This window comes from Orcinus orca, chromosome 16, assembly GCF_937001465.1.
Source record: "Orcinus orca chromosome 16, mOrcOrc1.1, whole genome shotgun sequence".
NCBI lineage: Eukaryota > Metazoa > Chordata > Mammalia > Artiodactyla > Delphinidae > Orcinus > Orcinus orca.
In genome coordinates this window covers 30133981-30159337 of record NC_064574.1, presented here as the reverse complement: position 1 = coordinate 30159337, position 25357 = coordinate 30133981, and the positions used below count along the sequence as shown (strand labels likewise).

Here is a 25357-nt window from a genome sequence, read left to right as displayed (position 1 = left end):
ACAAAAAAATTTCCTAAATGCTCTAATGAAAATAAAGCAAGGCAGTATGATACAAAGTTGAAGTAAATGAGAGCCAAGTGACTTCCCAGGCCATTCACTGTTCTATTCCCAAGGGTCATTTGCCGGAGTTTTGTACCTAGAAGAAACTGCAGCCCCCTCACCCTGAGAAGATGGCTTATAGGAGCCTTTGCCCCAACTCTCACTCCAGGGATATCCATGGATATCCTAAACCAGAAGAAATGTTTCCAAATTCTCTGCCCCCAGGCCCAAAATCCTGGTCCAAGGCTCAATCCTAGTTCCTTCCATTGGCCACGATGACCCTACCTGTGACTGTAGGCCCAGGCCTGCTGTGCAAATCGCTCAGGGTAGAGAAGGCATTTTACACTAATTACAGTTGAGCAACCAAGGATTTGAAAAATAAATCTTAGTTGTTTTTTTTTTAATTTTTTTGTGCAGCAAACTAGTTGTTTTTAATATATCACTATTTAGGGACTTCCCTGGCAGTCTAATGGTTAAGACTCCAGGCTTCCAATGCAGGGGTTGTGGGTTCGATCCCTGGTCAGGGAAGTAAGATCCCACATGCCACATGGCATGGTCAAAAATAAAATAAAATAAAATAAAATCACTGTAAGTGTATAAGTGAGTTTGTCAAAACTCAGCAAACGTACAATTAAAAGCTGAGCATTATATATATTTTGCCTGAAAAGAAAAAATTGCACACAAATAATGAACTCCGGTTAATGAAATGCATTCTTAAGTATTTAGAGGGAGGTACTATACCAATGACTGCAACTTACTTTGAAATGCATCAAAAATAAGATGGATTAATAAAATGGATAGAGGAATAGAGAGATGTATGCAAATTAAGCATAGTAAAATGTTAATGGTAGAATCCAGGTGGTGGGTATACAGGTGTTCACTGTAAATTCTTTCAACTTAGCTGTATGTTTTTAAGTTTTCAGGATAAAATGTTGGTGGGGGGAGATCAAAGTTTATCTTTACTAGAAGGTACACAAAACTGCTTTTAATTTTCAAACAAGTCTCCCCATGGACAATTCCAGTGCTTCTCCACATGCATACACACTTTTTATAAAGTTGTAATCACTGTTTGTATGTCATCGTTCTCACATATTTCTAAAACTTCACATGTACAGTGCTTTTTTTAAATTAATTAATTATGGCTGCGCTGAGTCTTCGTTGCAACACAAGGGCTTCTCTAGTTGCAGCATGTGGGTCCTAGAGCGTGCTGGGCTCAGTAGTTGTGGCCCGCAGGATTAGTCAAAGCATGTGGGATCTTAGTTCCCCAACCAGGGATTGAACCTGGGCCCCCTGCACTAGGAGTGCCGAGTCTTAACCACGGGACCACGAGGGAAGTCCCTACATGTACAGTGCTTAGAGTTTGTATATCATATGAGTAAATATGCTGTATGTTTGAGGACACAGGCTTTTATTGTGTACATTCTAAATGCACTGCCCAGGGCCCCCCTTCCAGAGAAAGAGGACTGGGTTGGATGGTTAAAACCCTTTTTCTAGTTAGAAAAGCTGGAGAAAGCATTGGTTAAAAGCACTGAAGGGAATTCCCTGGCGGTCACGTGGTTAGAACTCCACGCTTCCACTGCCGGGGGCACAGGTTTGATCCCTGGTCAGAGAACTAAGATCCCACATGCTACACAGCGTGGCCAAGAAAAAAAAAAGGCAATGAAGAGCTACCAGGGCAGTGGAGAACTGTGGGGGCAAGACTGAGGAGGAAAAAAATCCCAGAGTGACCCCAGTATTGGGAACCTCCTTTCCTTTCCCTGAAGGTGTCTGCTGATTCTAAGAGGGAAGGCTGATAGATTGTGCCAGACTGTGATTCCAAAAACTGGCCAAATTTCCAGTTTTACACACTCTTCCAGAGCCTTGCTACTCCTCTATCAAAAGATGGCATCGGGGCTTCCCTGGTGGCGCAGTGGTTGAGAGTCCGCCTGCCAATGCAGGGGACACGGGTTCGTGCCCCGGTGCGGGAAGATCCCATATGCCGTGGAGCGGCTGGGCCCGTGAGCCATGGCCGCTGAGCCTGCGTGTCCGGAGCCTGTGCTCCGCAACGGGAGAGGCCACGGCAGTGAGAGGCCCGCGCACCGCAAAAAAAAAAAAAAAAAAAAAAAAAAAAAAAGATGGCATCTATTTCCCCTTGGAATTGGATGGGGTAGGTCCATGTAACTGCCTTGACAAACAGAATATGGCAGGTATGATACTGTGTGACTTCCAAAACAAGGTTAGGGAAGGCAGTACAGCTCTATGTGGCTCTCCTGGGATGCTACCCTTGGGACCCAGATGCTATGTCGTGAGGCAGGTGTTATGGCTGACAGAACTAAGGTTCCGGTCAACAACCAGCTTCAACTGCCAGACATGTGAGTTGCCAAGCCCTCAGATTCTAGTCCCTAGCTGTCAAGTCACCCCCAAACTTTGAGTCTTCCAGCTGATGTCCTAGACATTGTGGAGCAGACAAACCATCCCTGTTTTATCCTGTTCAAGTTCTCTAAGTGGTGAGAATAACAAATGATTATTTTACAATTTGATTTATATCCCCTCGCAGGATTTTCACAAACTTACATTTACAAATCAGGTGGAGGAAGAAAAAGAATCAGAAACATCTTAGCAAGCTTGAGTCTCACTCTTTTTAAGCATAGCCCTAGGGGCGTCAAAGAGGGGAAAGCCAGATGTTCCAGGGAGGCCTACCTTCTCTCTGGGCTTTGGTTTCCTCCTTTGTCTTCCTTCAAGACTTAACGGGGGCAACAAAAAGAAAGGTAATGCCCTCAGTGTTGGGTAGGGGCGCTGGGGCATGAAGCCAAAGTGCACTGGAGTACAGAGGCTAGAGGCAGAGAGCCTGGAGGGCCACGAAGGCATTCCCACTGACCAGGGGCAAAGCCTCCATTGAGGGGAGTGGGGAGCCAGGGGTCTCCAGTTTGCAGTTCTTCCTTGACAGAACTGCCAAAAGGAGAATTCCATTCTCCTTTTCTCTTCAGCCCAGAGACCACTCAGAATTGCTCACCACTATCCAAGGGGCAGGGCTTCCAAAGGCTCCTCCTTGATCCCTCCAATCCAATGGCCACATGCCTCTCATTAGTCCTCCAATTCTCACTGTAGTGCAAACCAGGAGGGCCTTCCTTCAGGATCCCCTGCTCAGAGGGCCTGATTTCAGGTCCAGCTGAGTCATCCCTCCTCTGTCACAACAGCCAAGGAGAAGCTCTAAGACTCCCAAATGTCCAATAAGGTTTCAATTCCCATCTTGCCACATACTTGCTCCCCCGTCCTCGATCCTCTTCTGTAAGATGGGGTGATATTAACTATCTCACAGGGCTGTCTTGTGGAATAAATGAAAACAATGGTAAAGTGTTTAGCATGTTTCGTGTGTGTGTGTGTGTGTGTGTGTGTGTGTGTGTGTGTGTGTGTGTGTGTGTGTGTGTGTAATGCTTTTCAGTGTGGTTCTTGATGACTTGGTGCTTATTATGTTTTGTGCCACCTTTCCCCATAATCTTCCTAGGGGCTGTGGGCTTGAGAGGACTTTCCTTGGTAACTGTGGAGAGGGGTCTGTAAATATCACTGGAGAAGCTCCCTCTCCAGTACCCCACAATCAAACACATGGTTCTGCTGAGGTATCTGGAAGGTTCTGCCTCCAGCTTGCTTTTGCTTAGAATGGACTTGCATAGACAAGTACTCTAAAATGTTTCGACTTTATTTACAACCAGAACCCTCATTCTCACCCCAGCTCTTCGGGCTTTGCTCTGGGGTAAGAGCTAGATGAGCAGTGACACTTCTGCCAGGCCCAGGGCTTGCGGAGATGAGCAGGTAGGCCCCTCACTTCTTCTGGGCTTGAGCCCGGGCCCGCTGAATCTTGTCAGCCGTGGCCCCATCTGTGGCTCCAGTGCAGTGGGACAATACGAGGCTCATCTCTGCCTCATTCCGGTGCTCGATGGCAACGTCTGCAGCCTGAGCCACGTCCCTGGGGTTTCAGCAGGAGGGGAGATGGTATTGCGCTGCCCAAGGGCACAAACCATGCCTCTCATCAGCCCACTGGCTCAGCCACCCAGCACCCTTAGGGCTCTCAGCAGACGCACCCAACGAGAAGCAAGGCCTTGACCTTCTGCTCGGGACCCACGCGGGAAGCATACTTTTTGGCTTCATATTTGTTGTGTTGTTTCATGCAGATTTCCACAAAGGGCTTAGGAGAGGGAGAGGGTGGAGAGGGAAGATAAGGCAGAGACCTCCTGTTCTCTCTCTTATGAGCAAAGTCCATTGGATTTATTATCCCAATGTATTTTATATACCCTTCAGTCTGTATAATGCCCCCCCCATTCCCACCCAACATACACATACAACAGTTGTGATCTCAACATTCTTTGGGCAGAAACAACCTACCACAAAGATCTGTTAGAGCTTTGGGACCAATTATTTCCATGTGTCCACTCCACCATCCACTGCTACTCACTCACAGCAGGCACCTTCCTGCCCTCCCAGGGCCTGAGTTTTCTCTCATGGCTGCCCTTATCCCACCGACCCACCACACCTCTGAACCACCTGCCACAGAAAACAAACCCCTCAACATCCTCCACTGCCTCACATATGTGCCCTCCCTGTGCCCCTCCCTCCCAAACAGGACTTTCCTTCAGGCACGTGGTGTCCCTTGTGGCCCTCCTTTGGGAAAGCAGCTCATTCTCCCTCCCCCTCAACATTTGCAGGCAGACTCAGGCCCATCCTCCCATGTGCCTGGCCCAGGAAGCTCCCACTAGCTCTGCGGGAGAGCTGAACAGATGTGTGAACAGACTGTCTGAGCCTGGCCCTCTCCCCAGTACTACCTCACCGGAGGTGGGGTAGAGGGAGGGCCCCATCTCACCAGGTAGCCGATGGGTGATTTCTTGCTCTTAGAAAACTTCTCTAGCTCCTCCCAGTCTTCCAGATCTGCTAGGGCGGTCAGCTTCAGCCACCAGAGCCTGTGGGAAAGTTGGGGATGGAGGTGTTCCAGGAGGGGCAGGGGGTCCTGGGACCTATAGGCACACCGGGCCCTCATCTACCTCTTGTCAGGGATGCGGAAGTCACGTGCCAGCTGCTCCGCACGCTTGTTTTGGCCGCTGAGGATGAGGGTGGTGACCGTGTCGTGTACAGACAGGTCTAAGAACCGGCCCCCCAGCTCATCTTCTAGGCGTCGCTGCAGCCGTAGGAGCCGCATTTGATCCTCTGTGGCCTGGGGACAGGGATAAGGCAGGACAGGGATGAGAGGGACAAGGAGGGAAGACTGGGAGGGGAGGAGAGGAGGTTGTTAGAGAAGAACGGGACAAACCTTGGCTGCGAACTCATTCTTGGCCTTGTAGAATGCGTCGGCTGCCATCTGCAGAGCTGCGACTCGCCCCTCAATACGCTGCAAGGGCAAGAAGGGACACCTGAGTTCATAGCACAAAGGACCTCGGCCCTCCCACCCAGGCTATGGTTTTCTCCCCCATCGCTGTGCCCAGGGTTGCCACTGCCAGCCTTGGCCACTGGGCACACGGCTCTGCTGTCCCTAATGGAAAGACCAGCTCCTCTGGGACCAATCCCCAGCCTGGCCTCATGTCTTCTCAAGCTCTCCCCCCACAGTGAGGACCAAATGGGGTATGTGCTGCATTCAAGGCCTAGACTCCTGGAGAAGGAGCCAGACCACCGGCCCAGCCCGTGGGCCCCACCCGCCCTGCGGCCCTCAGACCTCCTCTGCAGCGTAGCTGGCTCGGACGTGGAAGCTGCCCAGCTCCTGGTGGTTGTCATCCTGATTGTAAAGGTCCTTCAGCGTCTCTAGCTCTTGATGCTTACAGAACTGGGGCCACAGCAGGTGGGCAGTCAGCAAAGCCAACTCAAGGGCTCAGGAGGCTCCACCCCACGCTGCCCCCTGCACACACCTGTCGGTACAAACTTAAGGCCATGGGCTGGTTCCGAAGCGTCATGAAAAAGTCTCCTCGGTTCAGCTCATTCTTCAGGTGCAGCAGCACCGTGAACACTATGGGACAATAAGGTGCGATGAGGGTCCAGCCCAGCCCCTTCCTCAGCCCAGGGTCCCCAGCCTTGTCCTCACCCAAACCCTGCTCACCCAGGTCAGTATCCCCACTCTCGATGGCCTTGCTTAGCGCCAGTTTGCTCCTCTTCATCTTTAGGAGAAGGGGAACCTGTTCCCCAGAGCGTGGCTCATATTCCAGCAGCTGTGGGGTGGGGAGGAAGGCACAGAGAGAAGGAGCTGGCCTGGGGACCTCTAACACCCACATCAGAGCATCCAGGGAGGGCTAGGCACCCGCACCTTGATGGCCAGCTCCGTGCGGCCACAGCCATAGGCTCGTGCAGCAATGTCAGAGTAAGAGACACCAGGTGTGTCCCCCAGCTTCTGGTTAATGGCACGAGCAACATCCTCGTCAGACACGTCCTTCTGTTGTACCTGCAGAGGGAAGGGGGTGTCACACAAACCTGGCTCTCACCCCTTAACCCCCACCCCCACTGCCTTGATCAGGACCCACCCTTTCAGCTCTACACTTATTTCCTACACCTCACCAGGGCCTGTAAGCCCCTAAATGCCCTTGAACTCTGTCCTATATCCTCACCTTGTAGCAGGCCCAGTGGGCCAGGATTCTGCTGACGCCCTGCACTTCAGGAAGCCGCAGGTACTCACATATCTGAATGGCCAGGGGGTAAAGCCTCCGCAACACAAGCCTGGCAGACAAGGGAGGTGAAGGGCACAAGGGATAAAGTGGGGTAGAAAGAGGGCAGAGTGGTCCCAGCCTGTAACTCCAGCCTCCCAGATCCCAAGGAAATGAATCACGAGCAGTGACCACAAGAGCACACCAGGGGCTGTAATGCCCACCCACTTACGGCCCTCCTCCCAGCACCCTGGGCTTGCTGTACCTGTCCAGCAGCACCTGGATGGTGAGCTGCTTGTATCTGTATTTTATTTGGTTAAGGATCCAGTTGGGAGATAAGTCCTATTTGCCAAGGACCTTCAGGAGGCATCTCCATCCCCTTGCCCTTCCACCCCTGGAAGTAAACACCCTGTCAGCACACTTGGGGATACTGGCTATAGGTGAGGGGAATCCCGATGTGATAGTCCCGAATGGCATTGAGTACACGAAGGTCCTGACACATGCGCACAAAGTTGTTGGGTGGAAATCTGTCCAGGAAACACTTTCCAAAGGAGGCCGCCTGAAAAGAGCCAGAGGGCAAGAGAGAGCTTCCCTCTCTGCCAGCCCACCCTTGCCCAGCACCCCCTCCCTCCAGCCCTGCCATCCAGCCCAACCCTGAGCAGACTCTTCTGCATGTCTGGCCAGTGCTCATGTCCCGCGGCCTCGATGCACTGCTGCACGGCCTGGGGCAGCTGCCCCAGCTCCTGGATCTCCCGTAGGTACTCATCCGCCTTCTGGCTCTCTTTCTGGGGAGGGGGGAAGGTGCCAGGGACAGTGCGTCATGACTGAGAACACCTCCATGTCTGGCCCCTAACCCCTCCGGGCTGTGGTTCAAATGGGCTGGTTTGGAAGGCTGCAGAGGCCAGGCCCCAAATCCCCTCAGCCCACTCAGTCCTCCCCGCAAGGTGCCCACACACACACCCATAGCAGCCCACAGTTGCCTGTGAGGGCCCTGAGACCTCTCAATAGAGCCCTGACTTGTGCCTAGACTGGGGGTTCCCTGCCCTTCCCTATCACCACACGAAGGACACCATGTCCCTTCAATCCACCTGAGCCAGCTCTCTCTAGCCCAGCCCAGCCCAATGTCCTGTCTGGACCCCTGTCTTGACAGGTAGCACTTGGCTGCAGGGGCATGGGCTGGGCCAATTAGGGGAAGGGGAAGGACAGCATCCTGAGGCCCAAGGAGAAGCCCAAGGCTTTACCTCATATTCCTTCTGGGCCTCCAACAGTAGCGCTCCAGGGGCCATTGAGGCAATTTTAAAGATCTCCTCGCTGGCCACTGGGAGGAAATTGGTAAGTGGGAAAGGGGGTCAGGAAACCCTCATCCCTACCTCAGTACCCTGATCCTACTCCAGAGCACCGGCCCAGGGCAGCTGTGGTGCCGAGGAGCCCCTGCCCTGGGTCACCCGGTGCTCTTATGAGGGCCTCACCTGGAACCTCGTGCAAGAACTCATGGGTACTGCGGGAGAAGATGCGGACCCCATCCAGCTCAGGCACCAGGTAGGAGTCCTCATCCAGCACAAACCTGAGCTTGGTCAAGGTTCCTAAGAGCACCCAGAGATGGCGCAGGGCAGGCGACCCTCCTTCCCCCTCCTCACCCCCAGCAGCCCTCCAAGGATACTGGATGCCCTCAGGTGCGTCGCCCACCACCATTAGCCGCCTCTCCCAGGCTACCACAACGGCCCTCTCCTTGCTGCGAGGACGGCTGCACCTGTGGACAGCACCACACACACACACACACACACACACACACACACACACACACACACACACACACACACACACACACGGACACGGACACACGGGATGCCTGGTCCACAGCCATGTCTCCCACATCGCTGCTTGTATCACTCTGCCTTGGGACAACCCTGCATAGGCTTGCTGCCGCTTATCCCATTCCTCTGGCTGACTGGTCTGCTTCCCTCTCATCCTGTGCTGTCAACTCCCAGGGGTATCTGGGGCCCACAGGGGACTGGCCCCTCAAATATGCACTGGCAGAGAAGACAAGATTCAAGCTCCACTTGGCTGGGTCAGTAGACAGGATGAATCAACTTGTCCCAGGAGACAAGGCTATGTCCACTTCTACCCCCAGGATAACACCCTCATCCTCACCAGACCATCTGCTTCGGGGGAGCCCGGATGTTGCAGTTGAACTCACACAGCTTCTCCTGAAAGGGTGCAGGGAATGTCATGGTCCTGTCTCAACAGTCACCAGTCTGGTTCAAAAGCCCTTCCCCTACCCACAAGAGATCTTTCCTAGACAAGGCATGGTGCCCCTGTGTTGTCCCAGGATCACACCTTGAGAGACGCTGTCCCCATCCAGATGTACCCTGTGTCTGTGAAGAGCGCCAGGTGTCTGTAGGTGAAGGAGACAGCCATCTGCAGGAAGCTGCTCACTCCTGCGGCTAGGCCAGGGGGTGTCTGGGGCAGGGCCGGGGAGGACACCAAAGATACTGACTTCTCAGAGCCTCCCACTGCCTCCCCCAGTCCCTCCAGTTCACTCCCACTCAAGGCCTCTCACCACTGCAGAGCAGGCTGCGTGATCCAGGAGGTAAAGATCAGGTCCTACAGCCAGAAGAATGTGTGCCACTCGGTCCTGGCACATTGTGGTCCAGCATGATGGTGCACTCTGCAGACCTGCGGCCAGGGAAGAGGACAACCTCAGGCTGACCAGAGCCCACAGTTTCTGCCTCTGATGGTCCCATGGACTGGAGGCACATTTGTGGGCAGTGAATGCTGCCTCAGGGGTGTCAGGGCTCACCTGGCACCTCTGGCATCCGGCGGAGTTTGAGGTCGCCCACGTTGGCACTGAGGGTGAAGCGGTGGGCCCCTGTGAGGATGGCCACCCCAGAACCAAACTCAGTATGGAAGATCCGGGCATCTAGAACCCGGTTCTGGAGCACCTCCTGGAGAGAGGGGCCGTGGGTTGAGGGAGCCGCAGATTCCCAGACTCCATCCCTTTTCCCCAGCCCCCTGGGGCCCCTACATTGCCCATGCTGAAGTGTCTCCGGAAGTCACCATGAAGCCCATAAACCAGCACGACCCCGTCTTCCTGCACACAGAGCAGCTCCTCCTCAGCTGACCAGCCCAGGGACACCACGGGCCCACTCTTCCACTGCAGAGGAGAGGGAGGTTCCGGAAGCTGTCCTCGGGATGCAGAACCCTGTCCAGCCCCCAGCCGCAGGGCAGGCAGGGTGCTCACCAGCAGACTGGCCAGAGGCACACCAGAAGCTGAGTAGATCTCAAGAACTGGCCGTGCGCTGGCAGGCTTCTCCTTCCGCCCGGGGTTCCTCAGCAGCGCTGTGGTTTGAGAAGAAACCTTCTGTCCTAGCTGCCCAGGCCCACCCCATGTGAAGCAGGCCTTATGAACTAGCTCCTTAGGCCCGCCCTAAGGCCTCCCGAGAACCAGGATTAAAAGCATCTCAGTAGGGTGGCAGGCCTCCCGAGAACCAGGATTAAAAGCATCTCAGTAGGGTGGAGTGGGGGTGGGTAGCATATGCCAGCAAGAACCACCCAACAGCAAGGACCCCAAGTTCATCCCGCGGTCCCAGAGCATGCAGTGCCAGAGGGGAAACTTACCAATGGGGCCCCCATAGGGCGCAGCGGCCACCAGGCAGTCGCTCAGTTCTTCCTTCAGGTCCCAGTCCATGCTATACAGCTCATATTTCCTGCCCACACAGTGACAAACAGAGATTAGACTCGTCATGATCCTGCATCCAGATGGGCTGAGCCCCAGAGGAGCCCCTAATGCCTCCATCTGTTCCCCCCCAAGGGGCAGGGAGGGGGGTGATGACTAGAAACAGCTAGGCCAGCTGACCACATGCATGCTTAGGGATAGCAGGTGAGGGAGCAGAGGGTGTTTGGAGGGCAGGCTGTGTGGCCAATATCCAGGGCACAAAGTGAGGTGGGACTAGGGTGGGGTGGTTGGCTTGAGCCTGCATTAGCAGGAAATAAGACCCTCCAGGAGGGCCTCCCAGGATAGACAGCCTTTCTTCTATTTCTGGTTCTTAACACTGAATCTGGTTATGGGCTTTACACCCAGGGGTCCAGCTTAACGCCTGTTGATAATGAACTCAGTTTTAGAGGTACTGAGTGAGCAGTGCCTGAAAGAAATCCAAGAGGAGCTCTTTAGTAAGCCTAGAGCTAGGGAGAGTCCTGGGTTGCAGATGCCAATATATGAATGCTTGACTCACAGGAGGTAACTGAAATTACAAACTGGCAAACTGGCACGAGATGACTGCAATCTGAGATATGCATGGATCACCAAGAGACGTGCTGCATGGGAAGACAGAGTAGGAGGCTTGAGGCATGCCATCATTTGAAGGCTGGAGGTGGGGAAAAGGGGACAGAGAAGAAGTGGACACTACACCAGGATACCAAGAGAAGACAATGTTCAAGAAGGAGGGTGTTTCGGCTAGTATCATTTCAGGAAACTTCCCGTTAAAGATCAGGAAGATGTCCATCATTTCTTTCTATTGACATTCTTCTCGGCATTCTAGCCAAAATAATTTAAGAAAAAACCCCCAGAGGTTTCCATTTTGAAGAAGGAATGAGGTTGCTACTATTCATTTACAAATAACGAGATAGTCTACTTAGAACATCCAAAGCAGTCTATGGAACAATGAAAGAAAGAGCTCAGTAAGTGATCAACAAAAATCAATATATTTTTTTCTATACCAACTAGTTTTCTATACCATAGCAAGAACTAATTAGAAATATAACTCTTGATAGCAATAAAACTATGATACCGAAGAATAAACCTAATAAACATTTTTTGCAAAATCAAATCAGTTTACTCAAGGATATAGAAGACATGAAGAAATATTCTAAAGGATGTATAAATGCAAGAGAATTCCATTAAAAATCAGTCCAATTTTCTGGTGGGTAGGGAAGCACAAACTGATTCTACAGTTCATCTGGGGGGGGCAAAAAAATGTCATCTGAAAGAGAAAATACTGGATAATATTTAAGAACATTTGAAAATATGAAAACAGATATATATATCAGATATTGAATACACTTAAAAACTAAAGTTAAGGACTTCCCTAGTGGCACAGTGGTTAAGAATCTGCCTGCCAATGCAGGGGACATGGGTTCGATCCCTGGTTTGGGAAGATCCCACATGCCACGAAGTAACTAAGCCCATGTGCCACAACTACCGAGCCCGCGTGCCGCAACTACTGAAGCCTGCGTGCCTAGAGCCCGTGCTCCGCAACGAGATGCCACCACAATGAGAAGCCTGCGCACCACAACAAAGAGTAGCCCCTGCTCGCCGCAACTAGCGAAAGCCCACGCGCAGCAACGGAGACCCAATGCAGCCAAAAATAAATAAATAAAAACAAAAATACTTTTTAAAAAAAGCTCTAATTAATTGTAAAAAAAATGAAAATAAAAGTAAAAGAAAAATGGTCAAGGGCTATATCATAACTGTGAAAATATTTTAAAACGAAACATAAAAAACTTGAGAAAAATGTAAGCTAATATTTTCATAATGTGAACTATGGAAAAGTCTTTCAGAGTAAGACACAAAACCCAGAAATTAAAAAGGAAAAGACTGATAGACGTTATCACATAAAACTTAACATATGTATGTTAAACATTAATACATAAAAGTCAAGTGACTACTGTGAAAAAATCTGTAACATTTGTAACAAAGGGTTATCATGGAGAACACGTAAAGAACTCCTTTACAAATCAGTAGAGACAACACAATAGAAAAATAGTCAAAGGATACGAACAGACATACTTAACAACTAGGTAAATATGAATTTAAAAATTATTTTTATGTTTTGGCCATCTGAATGGCAAAAAATTAAGAGGTTAATAAATAACATGGAATATTGTTGAAGATGTGGAAAAATGAACACTTTCCTACATATTGGTGGGAGTGTAAAATGGTTCAACCCTTATGGAAGAGAATGAAGCACTTATGTATCCAATTTTTAAATGTGTATGCACTCTATCTTAGCAATTTCCTTCCAAGAGTCTAACCTATGAAACTACTTGCACAAGTACACAAAGGTATGAATTCACTGCAGCACTGTTTAAAATAGTTTTTAAAAATCCTGGAAAAATCTCCTTAAATGCCCATTAAAATGAGACTGGTTAAATAAACTACTTATGCCCATTTTGGGGAATATTATGTGCCTATTAACAAAGTGACTGGGTATGTTGACATGAAGTGGCCTCTAAGATATATTGTTAAGTAAAAAAAAAGGCAAGTTGCAGTGCAGTATGAACCATATGAATCCACTTACACAATAAAAAACTGAGCACATATTTTTATAAGCATATTTACATATAATCACACGTATGTGTGTAAATACATAGAAGAACTCTCATAGGCCTCCACACTGAGCCAGCGTGGAGAGACAGTGGTTACCTTTGGAGAGGGTGGTGAATGGGGGAGGGGAATAGGGAGACTGACAATTTTAGGCTATATACCTTTGCATTATTTGAATTTTTCAACCCCATGTACATTTCTTTTGACCTTTTGTTACTAAAATCCTTAGATTAAATCTGATGGGAAGATAGATATCCAAACAGACCTAGCATGCCAGTTATCAATTCACTGACACATAGCTCCAAATTCACTCTTCCATATGTGTTTTGTGATAACAGACAGAATTCTTTTAAGAATTTCTCCTTCACAGTGAGCCTGATGTTAAGCCTCCTCAGTAGAGGGCGCTGGAGGAACACTGCACGAGGAAGAGGCTTCTGCTGCTTCCAGCAGGGCAGTGACCCAGCAGCTAGGGTGTGAGGACATCTGGTGGTGCTCTGAGCAGCCATGCAGCAACCTCCAAGGCTTGCCCAGACTGGCTCCCTGGACAGACATGGCATTCCTGGCCTCCTGCCTACACCAGGCCCTACTCCCTCTGCATGCCAAGATGCCCGGCCACTGACTGTCCTGCCCGTAGCCTTGTTTCCACTGACCCCCTCTGCACAACCATGCACCCAATCACTGGTTGTGGCTTGCCTTACAGCCACTAAGTGCTCCAGGCTGCCGGCATCAGCTCCCCAACTCCCTCTGCACGCCCACACCACTGACCCCTAGTTGCAGCTCACCTGTGGCCCCTACCTGCTGAACCCCAGAGGGTTGCTTCTTGCTGGCCAAGCAACTGTGGACCAGCTCTGGCCCAGGGAAACCGGTAAACTTCACTGCCATCCGGCGGGCTGCAACTGTATTTTCTCTGAGGTCTGAAATGAACCCCAGCCTGGGGAAGGTCCCTCCTTCCAAGTTTGTCGTTTCTTGAGTACTCTCCCTTAGCCCTAGGCTACCATATAAAAATTTCTCACATCTTATAGTTACTCTTTATGACAGCTTAATAATTCCTTACATTTATTAAACTTGCCCAGTCTACATCTCTTGACTGGACCCAGACTAATTGGTGCAGGGAGTGGCCCCAGGAGACAGACCCCTAAAGATGGGATTTGAGGACTGGTTTGGTCATGTGCTTGGGCTTGGGTGCAGTGCCGTGTTCCCTGACAATGCAAAACGGATGCTAGTAACCCACTGCGTGCAGCAGCATCACAATTAACCAAACCTGTAGTTCAGTGTAGTGAAATGCCAAGTCAAACACGTGCTTGACTGTATGGCAATAACGATGATTATAAAGGCTGTGGTGTGGATGGGTTATTTTGAGTGCACTTGAACATTTACAAAGAGAAAATGACAAGGTTAGGTCCATTAACTTTCAGCTGCAGTCATCGTCTGAGAAGCAGAAAGCTTCTGTAACAGCCTAAAAGAATCTCTTATTTCTTGTAGTCACACAGCTGCTACTGCTGAAAATCAAAGACAGAGTTTAATCTTATGGGTTGTTAAACAATGACAGTTAAATTCTCTGGCACATGTGAAAGTTAGGGCACTAATTAGAAAAGAAAGGAATCCTGAAACTTGGAAGGGAGATAACTGGTTAGACCCAGATGAAACTGACAATCTTGAGCCCCCAAGTCATTCTGAGTCTTCCTTACCAGTGGAAGTAGCTTGCCCTCCTGTGTCCGAGGAGACTAGCCTTCCTCTACTTGAAAACCCTGTTACGCTCTCACTTGAGGTAGATGTCTTGGGAGCCTCCCTCTCCAAGGCTGACCTGGCTAACATTACTGCTGAGTGGTTAATCGGCCAAGAGCAGAGACCAATACATGGTCCCAGTATGGCACCATTCCCAGGGGGAGCAGTCCGCAAGTCAATTACACTGGACCTCTTCCATCATGGAGGAGACAAAGATTTGTCCTCACTGGAATACATATTCTGGATGTGGATTTGTCTTCTTTACCTGTAATGCCTTTGCTAGCACCTACCATCGTGGACTTACAGCATGTCTCATGTACCATGGGACTTCCTTGGTGGTCCAGTGGGTAAGACTCCATGCTCCCAATGAAGGGGGCCCAGGTTCGATCCCTGGTCGGGGAACTAGATTCCGTGTGCATGCCACAACTAAGAATCCTCATAATGCAACTAAGAGCCCGCATGCCGCAACTAAAACGCACCACAAGCAAAATAAATAAATAAATAAATAAATAAATAAATAAATAAATAAACAGAACGTCTCAGCTACCGTTGTAGCATTCTGCAAAGCCTTGCGACTAATCAAGGACTTCACTGCACAGCAAAGGAAGTGCAGCAGTGGGCTCAGGTCCATGGAATCAACAAGTCTTACCTTATATCCCATTACCCAGAAGTGGCTGGTCTAAATGTACTGACGACTCAGTTAAAGCACCCATTGGGAGACAGTATCCTAAAAGTATGGGGCCCTGTCTTACAGGATGCAAGCTTATGCTTTGCATCAGAGACCATTATATAGTATTATCTCCTCCACAGTCAGAATATGGGGGACCTGGAATCAAGGAGTGGAAGTGGGAGTGGCTCCTCTCACTATTACACCTAATGACTCTCATTAAAATATTGCTTCCAGTTTCACTAATTTTGAGACCTATTGGTTTGGAGAGCTTAGTCTCCAAGGGGAGAATGTTTCCACCAGGGGACACAACAATGGATTCACTGAATTAGAAGATAAGAGTGCTACCTTGGGGACTTCCCTGATGGCGCAGTGGTTAAGAATCCGCCTGCCAATGCAGGGGACACGGGTTCAAGCTCTAGTCCAGGAAGATCCCACGTGCTGTGGAGCAACTAAGCCCGTGTGCTGCAACTACTGAGCCTGAGTGCCACAGCTACTGAAGCCGGCGCGCCTAGAGCCCGTGCTCCGCAACAAGAGAAGCCACCGCAATAAGAAGCCCGCGCACTGCAATGAGGAGTAGCCCCCCTCGCCGCAACTAGAGAAAGCCCGCACGCAGCAACGAAGACCCAACGCAGCCTAAAAATAAATAAATAAATTTACATATATATATATATATATATATATATATATATATATATATATATATATAAAGGGTGCTACCTTGCCATTTGGGGCTCCTTATGCCACTGAAACAACAGCCAAGAAAATGGGGTTAATTTACTGGTTGAAGTGATTATCCTGATGGCCAAGGGGAAATCAAGCTGCTGCTACACAATGGAGGCAAGGAGGACTGTCTGAAACCCAAGGGATCCTCTGGGGCACCTCTTAGTACTTCCGTGTCTAACAAAAAAGGTTAATGAAAAACCTCAGCAATCAAAAAAAGCAGAATGACTGAGGTTTGGGTCACTTCACTATGTAAAGAGCAGAGCAGTGAAGGTTCTGGCTGAGAGCAAGGGAAATATGGGATGGGTAGTTGAAAAAGGAAGCCATAGATACTATGATCTTGTGACCAGTTACAGAAATGAAGACTATAGCCACTTTGTGTATTTTCTCTGTGTTTGTTGTATGCATGCGTTTATATATATATACCAGCCACTATCTTCTCTCCTTCCCATTTTTATTTTATACACAAATTATTAGAGGTTAACTTTAAAATTCAATTTTTAGGTAACAGAATATTCAGTGGGACTGTAATTCAATTTGAGGAGTACCTAATATAGTGATTGATACAATGACTGTTAAGACTGTATGTCTTCTCACTTTGGGAAAAAGAAGTTTACTTGTAAGAAGGATGGTATCTTGTTAAGCAGAAATATAAAGTTGTTTTGTTGTTGTGAGGGAGTTGAAGTGTAGAGGGCACTTGTGGAAGCTGATCAGCCAAAGAGTGGACTGTGCCAGTTATCAAATTATTGCCTCCCAGCTCCAAATTCATCCTTCAATACATGCTCCACAGAGAGCTAGATGTTAAGCTTTCTCAGTAGAGGGCCCTGTAGTAAAGGGATATTGTAGGAGGAGGGGTGTCTCTGGCTGTTTCCAGCAGCTGCAAGGTCAGTCAGCAGTGTGGGTATGAGGACATCTGGTGATACTCTGCCCCAGCCATGCACCCAGAACACACAATCCCTTGGTGACCTCACAGCCTTGGCCTGGACTGGCATCTACCTTCCCGTGGTTCTCTCCACAAGACACCGCATGCTCCAGGTCTCCTGCTCATACTGGTGCCCCCTGTGCAAGCCCATGAACCTGGCCACCAGCTATGGCTCACCTGTGCCCTATCTGTGCCCAGGAGGGCTGCTTCCTCCTTGTCCAGTGACTGTGGACCAGCTCTGGCCCAGGCAAACCAGCAACTCCCCCACCATCCAGTGGGCTGCAACTATACCTTCCCCAGCGAGGTAGGAACCCCAGCTTGAGAAGGGCATTCCCCGCCCCCCAACTTGTCCTTCCTTTCTCCTCAGCCCTAGGAAAGGACAGTTTTATTTTATCTTATAGTTACTTTGTTATCACTGTTTAATAGTTCTTTATACTAAACTTCCCCTATTTAATCCTGTATGGTTTGTCTCCTAATTAGAATCACAGTGATATTAACTGTGTCACATTCCACAGACCACTTGCTTGTCACAAGAGGGAAAACGGGTGAGGATGTGGCCATCAGCCTCCAAACTACCTGTCAATCTCAACTTCCCTCGTAGCAGACAACCTGATACAATGATGCCTCCAGATGAACACCACACACACATCACTGTACAAGGTGTTTCTGCCAAAAATGTCAACCTGAATCTGATCAAGCCTTTAGATCTAACACACAGTTTTAGGAAATACAGGCTATGATAGAGAAAAAAGTTCAAAGGCACCACAAGGAAGCAAGGGGACAAATCCAGAAAGCGACTAGGTCTCTAAAATAAGTCAACGTCATGAAAACAAAGGGTAGGGGTGAGAGTAAGGATGATAATGTTCAAGTTTACAAGAGACTTAATTAAGAGCGATAAGCAGGGAATTCCCTGGTGGTCCAGTGGTTAGGACCCAGCACTTTCACTGCGGGGGCCCAGGTTCGATCCCCGGTCAGGGAACTAAGATCCCCGCAAGCCACGCAGTGCGGGCGTGGGGTGGGGTGGGTAAGCAAATGAATAATTCTTATTTGGGTCTCAATTTGAACAAACCAGTTATAAAAAGGCATTTTGAAGACAACTGGAGAAGTCTGAAGAAGGACTGGTTGCTAGATGATATTAAATGTTCATTTTGTTTGGTGTGAAATAACACTGTAGTTTTATAGGAAACTGTCTTCTTTTTCAAAGTAATACACATTTAAGGTGTGACTATAATTTACTTTAAAATATAGCAGAAAATGTATTTGATTGAAAAGATGTCTGGATATTGTTTTTAAATGGTCCCAAAAAGTGTGTGTGTGTTGAGGGATGGGGGGCGGGTAGATGAAAAGTGAATGGCAAAGTGCTGACACTTGTTGAAGCTGGGTGATGATGAGCACATGGATGTCCACTACACTACTTTTAGAACATTTACGTATATTTGAAATTTTTCTTAAATTTTTTTAAACTTACAAGTAGTTGAAGCAAATGTATTACAACACAATAACAATTTTTAAGCGTAAACAATGGCTATGGGTATTCACTCTACTATTCCTACTCTGTTGTACATTTAAAATTTTTCACTGTAAAAAGTTATATACAAATTCCAAGAAAAAAGGGAGGTCACCTCTATCCAATGCCCCAGGCAGTCAAGCTCAAATGAGGCCTGAGCTGTGTCCAGTGCAGTAACAGGATGTCACTGAGAAGAGGGTGGTCAGACCATAGTGAGTGATAGGTGGGAAGAGAGAAAATGGAAGCAAGTATAGGTGGCAGTTTTCAGACGTTTGGTGAGGTGAGGAGGAGGGACTTGTTTATTTTTTGAATAGGGAAGTTTATTTTTTGTTAGGATGGGGAGATTTGAATATAGAGGTTGAGGTCTGAAAGGGAGCCCTTGGGGGTAAGGATCGTGGAAAACAATGTAGAGGTCTTCAAATTTTCCTGCAGCAAAGAAACACCTGGCTGCTTGTTAAAATACAGATCAAATTCCTAGGACCCAACCCAGAGATAATGGAGTAGATCTGGCCTAGGAAGCTGCGTGCAGCCAGCATCTCAGGTGACCTTGATGCAGGGGGTCCTGCGTAACAACAGCTGGAGAAACCTATGGTGGTGGGAGGGTGGATGGACGGCGCATGGTTTCTGAGAAGGCAGGGAGACGGGGCACACCCTCGGCAGGTTGGCAACACAACAGGCAGATTTCGTCAGGGGAACCCTACACTCTTCTAGGCAATGACTTCCAGCTCTCTGGGAAGCACAAGGTGAAGTCAGCGATTGGCAGGAGAGACCCAAGGAGGCTTTGGCTGCAGTCCAGGAGGTTAGCATCGACACAGACTGGGGTGGGAAAGAAGCGTACTGGTACAGGAGTAAGGGTCAGGGAGCGAAGAGCAGCAAAGCATGGGCCACCTCTTCAAGCTTTCAAGGTAAAGAAGGCTTCTCAGGGACAGTGAGGTGACTCAAGCTATGCCTCGAGGTTGGCCTGGGGCGTGGATGGACAGACTGAGAGCAGCATCTCAGAAAAGTCTAGAGGTGAGGACTCTGTGACGCTAGGCCATATCTTCCGTGAGGAAGGTCAGCTACATATTTCTCCTCTACCTGCAGGTCCTGGAAGTGGAAATCCCCAGAGCAGCAGTAAATGGACCCTGGGTCTAATACCAGAAAATCACTAAATCTAGCAGGTATGGTAGTCTCAATTCCAGCCCCCTCCGGGAAACAGTGACAAAATCCCTGCTGCAGTGCAGCTGAACTGCTGGAAAAGCACAGTCCACTGCAGTAAGAGAAGAGCTTGTGTGAAAATAGATGATCTCCAGCCTGTCCAGGCTGAGCTGTCAGATCACTGTGGAGGAAGAAGCGCATCAGGTCTAGCCTTGGGGAATAATCCATCAGTTCCAAAATCCCCAGGCCCTGAAGAGAGACCACAATCACCCCCGAAATCCCTTGACTCCAGCCTGCCTTAAAAATAAATACTACTAAAGTATCCTTGTGCTGGAAATGTAAAACGGTGCAGCTGTCATGGAAAACAGTAGGATAATTCCTCAAAATATTAAACACAGAATTACTATATGATCCGGAAATTCCACTTCTGGGTGAAAACAGGGTCTCGAAGAGATATTTGTACACCATTGTTTATAGCAGCATTATTCACAATAGCCACGAGGTGGAAGTAACCCAAGTGTCCACTGACAGATGAATGCATAAATAAAATGTGGTGTATACATAGAAAAGAATATTATTCAGCCTTAAAAAGGGAGGTAATTCTGATACATTCTACAACATGGATGAACCTTGAGGACAGTATGCTAAATGAAATAAGCCAGCCACAAGAAAGCAAATAGTGTATGATTTCACTTGTATGAGCTATCTAGAGTAGTCAAATTCATAGAGACAGAAAGTAGAATGGTAGTTGCCAGGGCTGGGGGAACGGGAGAATGAGGAGTTATCATTTAATGGGTATAGAGATTCAATTTTTTTTTTTTTTTTTTTTTTTTGCGGTACGCGGGCTTCTCACTGTTGTGGCCTCTCCCGTTGCGGAGCACAGGCTCAGGACGCGCAGGCTCAGCGGCCATGGCTCACGGGCCTAGTCGCTCCGCGGCATGTGGGATCTTCCCGGACCGGGGCACAAACCCGTGTCCCCTGCATCGGCAGGCGGACTCTCAACCACTGCGCCACCAGGGAAGCCCTAGAGATTCAATTTTGCAAGATGAAAAAGTTCTGGAGATTGATTGCACAATGTGAATATACTTAACACTCCTGAATTGTATTTTATAATAAATAAGATAGTAAATTTTATATTATGTGTATTTAACCACAGTTTTTTTTTAATGTTCACGTTTATATGTGCAAAACAGACAAACGTACAAAGCCATAAAACCAACTAAAACAGTCAACCTCTCTTCTACGAAGAGCTCCACAAGTACGAAATGTATCTTCGGTCTCCTTCACCATAAAGGATGTTTCTAAGGGCTTCCCTGGTGGCGCAGTGGTTGGGAGTCTGCCTGCCGATGCAGGGGACACGGGTTCGAGCCCCAGTCTGGGAGGATCCCACATGCCGCGGAGCAACTAAGCCCGTGCACTGTAGCTGCTGAGCCTGCGCTCTGGAGCCCACTAAGCCACAACTACTGAAGCCCCCACGCCTAGAGCCGGTGCTCTGCAGCAAGAGAAGCCACGGCAATGGGAAGCCCGCACACTGCAGCGAAGAGTGGCCCCCACTCGCCACAGCTAGAGAGGGCCCGTGTGCAGCAACAGACACCCAATGCAACCAAGAATAAAAATAAATAAATACATAAATGAATAAAAATAAATTTATTAAAAAATAAAGTACCTGAAACACTGTGTTCAACACCAAGCTCACCCTTTTCCCCACCAAACTCACTCTTCCTTTCTCATTATGTTAAGCCAAAAATCCAAGTCATCCTCGATTTGTTGCTCTTCCTCCTCCCTACTAAATGCAACTCATCACAATGTCCTTCAGTTTTACCCCCTTAATATCTCTCCTACTGGTCCCCTTCTCTCCATCTCCAGTGCTCACCACCATCCACTTCTCCTTGGTCTATTCCACCAGCCTCCTAACCAGTCTCCATTCTTGCTTGCCCCTTCCAACTTGTCCCCCCATTGCCTCCAGGAAGAACTTAAACACACACACACACACACACACACACACACACACACACACACACACACACACACACACACACACACACACACACACACACACACACACACACACACACACACACACACACACCTGCAAATCCAATCACATCAATCCTTTCACTTAGGCTTCTCACTGGTCTTCAGATAAAGTGGTCTCTTACCCTGTCTCCTTGTCTGTGGCACTCCAGCCACACTGGCTCTCTCTATTTAGGTCACTGAGAGTGTCCCTGTCTCTCTCGCTTCAGGACCTTTGTATATGCTCTTCTTGGATCCCATTCCCTGCACCTAGGCCTACTCATCTCCTGGATGGGGTATTGTTTCCTTCAGAAAGTCTTCTTTTCCTCTGACTTACCAATCTGTTATATGCTTTCTGAGGACCCTACACTCTCCTTTACCTCACTGCTTATGATCAAACAAATACAGAGTCATTAGTGGTTATCAACTGTCTCCCTGCTGGCTATAAGTTCTGAGGGCAGAAAGGGTCCATGTCTTTTTATTGGCCCAATATACATTCAGTGTGGCAAAGGGTTGGGCAAAATTATTTAATGGTATTATCTCAAACTGGGTTTTTAGAATAAAAATGGTTAAAATTCTGGAGCCTCATAAGAACTAATCACCATTACCTCTCCTTGCCCTCCCAAATTAGTGATTTTTCCAGAACATTACTTCCAATGCAAAAGAATCCCATCCTGTAGATAGGACTTGAAATGTCCGCCACCCTGTTTATCATTCATTCACTTATTTGAACATGTATTAAGTCTTGGCATAAGGTTATGCACAAATACAAATAAACCTAGTATCTGCACCTAAAATATTTTCTACTTATTTTATTTTCCTACTTAAAAACAAAAACCCTATGCTTTAACACAGGTTCTAGAAGAAGACCGGGCTCAAATCCTGGCTCCACTATCTGTGTAACCTGGTCACCTAACTTCTCTGTGCCTTGGTTTCCTCATCAGTAAGATGGGGTTAAAATAATGATACCTACCTCATGGGGCTGTGAGACTTAGACAATTTAATACACATAAAGTACTTAGCATGGTGTCTAGTACATAGAAAGGCTCAACACCCATTACCAAGAGCAACACATCGTCTGCAGCAAGGCTTATACCTCTACTCCCTTCTGGCGGTACAGTACAGGTAAGGGTAGGCTAGCCATGCAGATCATGTCTATAGCATGTACTCAACATTTACACTCATTTAAAACTTTATTGAGGGACTTCCCTGGTGGCCCAGTGGTTAAGAATCTGCCTGCCAATGCAGGAGACACGGGTTCGAGCCCTGGTCCGGGAAGATCCCACATGCCGCGGAGCAACTAAGCCCGTGTGCCACAACTGCTGAGCCTGCACTCTAGAGCCCACGAGCCAACAACTACTGAAGCCCACGCGCCTAGAGCCTGTGCTCCACAGCAAGAGAAGCCACTGCAGTGAGAAGCCCATGCACTGCAATGAAAGTAGCCCCCGCTCGCCGCAACTAGAGAAAGTCCCCGCACAGCAATGAAGACCCAATACAGCAAAAAAAAAAAAAAAAAAGATAGTAAAATTTTATTGGTGTATAAACAAAGCTAAGACTTCATATGATAACCAGGAGTTCTATGGCAATGAGGTCACCATTTTCAGTACTCTATTTAATAAGCCTGTGTAGGCAACATATATTTTCAAAAGTAATACATATTAATTTTTTATTGATTGATTGCCGCGTTGGGTCTTCGTTGCTGTGCACGGGCTTTTCTCTAGTTGCAGCGAGCGGGGGCCACTCCTCACTGAGGTGCGCAGGCCTCTCATTGCAGTGACCTCTCCCACTGCAGAGCACGGGCTGCAGGCACACGGGCATAGTTGCTCTGTGGCATGTGGGATCTTCCCGGACCAGGGCTCGAACCCGTGTCCCCTGCATTGGCAGGCAGATTCTTAACCACTGCGCCACCAGGGAAGCCCCAAGTTAATATTTTTAAAAGTATATGCTGTGTCGTAAACACCAAATTACATGCTACCTATGTCAACTGACAACTCTTCTCCACAAAAAGTTTAAATCACTGTTATTTCCTACTGACTTCCCTGATTTTTAACTAAATTTTTGCAACTTTTTTCACATTGTACAGGCACATTTATAAGAATCAGAAATAAACAACAAATGCAACAGATCTCTAAAAATTGCATCAAGGCATTTGTCCACCTCAGAAGTGTTAAGGGCTGACATTCTGTGTATTAAAGATTACAGTGAAAAGTTTTAACATGTGAATAACAATGGTATATAGTTTCACTAGCATTAACAGTTGTCTTCTATTGAAATAAGACCCCAACGCGATGCCTTTGTGATCTTTAGTTGCAATCAATAAAGTATTTTTTTTAAACTTTATTAGGCAACCACTACATAGCAGGCACTGTTCTAAATATGCACTGGAGATAAAGAGATGCAAGAAATGCTCTCAGCCCTCAAGGAATTTGGTTTAGCAGAAGAAAACTATACAAACATTGCCCTACTGTGCCATACATAACAGACCTTAGCACTGGGTCTTGTGAGACCCAAAGGAAAGTCAGCTGAAAGTCAAGTCTGTTGGGCTTAGATCAGGGAAGGTTTCAGAATGAACCCTTAAACTAAGTCCTGAAGGATGAGTAAGAATTCTCCAGTGAAGTAAAGAGGGAAATGGCAGTGCTCACAGAAGGAACTGCAGGCTGGTGCGAACACAGGGAGCCCTGAAACGTCATGATGTGTTGGGATCCTGTTCTGTGCAACTGGAACACAGATTTGGGTAGGAGTTGAAGAAGAAATTGAAGTCGAAGTTGAAAAGACAAATAAGCCCGGTTTATAGATATAACACGAGAAGGAGTTTGTACTTTGTTTTTCAAAGAAGAGAAGTCATTGGAAAAAATCCTAAATAGGGTAATGATGTGATCAGTCTACACTTTAGAAAGATTAGTGGTTTAGGACTCCACGACTCCCATGAGAGGGCTGCCCCTAGCAGGGGGTCCTCACTCGTGCTGCCTCTGGATTTAGTGGCGATTCGCCTCCTTCTCCCAGCCTTGGTCAGCACTGTTACCCCGCCCGCCGTGCAAGCAGGCCCCCGTAGGAGCACCCCTGGTCTGACTTCAGCAGCACTTCCCGGCAGGAGACCGATCACTCACTGTCACCCGTGGGCGGCCACCCTCAACGTGATCTGAGCATCCTTCCAGAGGCTGACAGCCCTGGGCTTCAGTTGGGCTGTGCCGCTACCTGTGTGACCACTACGGTTGCCTCAGTTTCCTTCTCCGGAGAAGGGGAAGGCTCGGCCCTAGGTGGCTGTGTGTTAAGTGGTAGACGCCGCGGGAGAGCCGGCGAGGGGCGGACCCCAGCGCCGTAGAGACCGCGACGCGCGCGTCCGGCTTCGCTCAGAGACTCAAGCCGGCGGGCCAGCGGGATAAGCCAGACCGTGGGAGGCAGGGCGGGGCGGCTCACCGGTAAAAGGCAGAGTCCCCAAGCGGGTTCCAGTTCGCGGTGTAGCAGTCCATAGCTGGTGCAGGTGGCAGCCAGCCAGCGCCGAGGCGACACGCACCTAGCGCGGGCTCCAGGCAGGCACTTCCGCTTCCGCCCGTCCGGGTCACGTGGCGAGGCCGCGGCCACGGCCGTCACCGCTGTGGGCGGCTGCACTTGGCCGCCGCCGCGCCCCTCCCACGCCCGGGTGGGCCCGGCCCTGGCTCCTACTCCCCACGGCGGCCACCCCTGCTGCCTTCCTGTCCCCTCGGGCGTT

General features: G+C 48.8%; 1 protein-coding gene across 3 annotated transcripts; it reads right to left on the bottom strand.

Moving 5' to 3' along the window:
* Nucleotides 1-3694: 3694 nt before the first annotated feature.
* Nucleotides 3695-25199, bottom strand: VPS16 (VPS16 core subunit of CORVET and HOPS complexes). Of its 3 annotated transcripts, none has more exons than XM_004285320.4 (24): nt 25066-25199; nt 10251-10339; nt 9874-9971; nt 9658-9786; nt 9433-9577; nt 9193-9308; nt 8970-9092; nt 8784-8839; nt 8293-8382; nt 8102-8196; nt 7874-7950; nt 7286-7417; nt 7064-7191; nt 6898-6933; nt 6597-6705; nt 6299-6433; nt 6095-6203; nt 5907-6004; nt 5717-5824; nt 5318-5395; nt 5052-5221; nt 4874-4970; nt 4098-4201; nt 3695-3982 (listed from the first exon to the last, which is right to left on the bottom strand). In XM_004285320.4, exons 1-24 carry the CDS (start codon nt 25116-25118, stop codon nt 3838-3840), a joined length of 2520 nt encoding a protein of 839 aa, XP_004285368.1. In that variant the 5' UTR covers nt 25119-25199; the 3' UTR covers nt 3695-3837. The 3 variants fall into 3 exon arrangements, with proteins under 3 accessions (XP_004285368.1, XP_049555052.1, XP_033271727.1); XM_049699095.1 differs by lacking the exon at nt 25066-25199 and adding an exon at nt 10865-11001; XM_033415836.2 differs by lacking the exons at nt 9874-9971; nt 10251-10339; nt 25066-25199 and having other exon boundaries at nt 9433-9501; nt 9658-9792.
* Nucleotides 25200-25357: the final 158 nt, after the last annotated feature.

Coding starts and splice junctions, on each gene's coding strand:
- VPS16 (XM_049699095.1), bottom strand. CDS start 10,989: ATGATGGCATGCCTCAAGCCTCCTACTCTGTCTTCCCATGCAGCACGT. Junction 7,192..7,285: donor TGCAGAAGAGTCTGCTCAGG/GTTGGGCTGGAT, acceptor GGCTCTTTTCAG/GCGGCCTCCTTTGGAAAGTG. Junction 6,434..6,596: donor CCCACTGGGCCTGCTACAAG/GTGAGGATATAG, acceptor TTCCCTCTGCAG/GTACAACAGAAGGACGTGTC.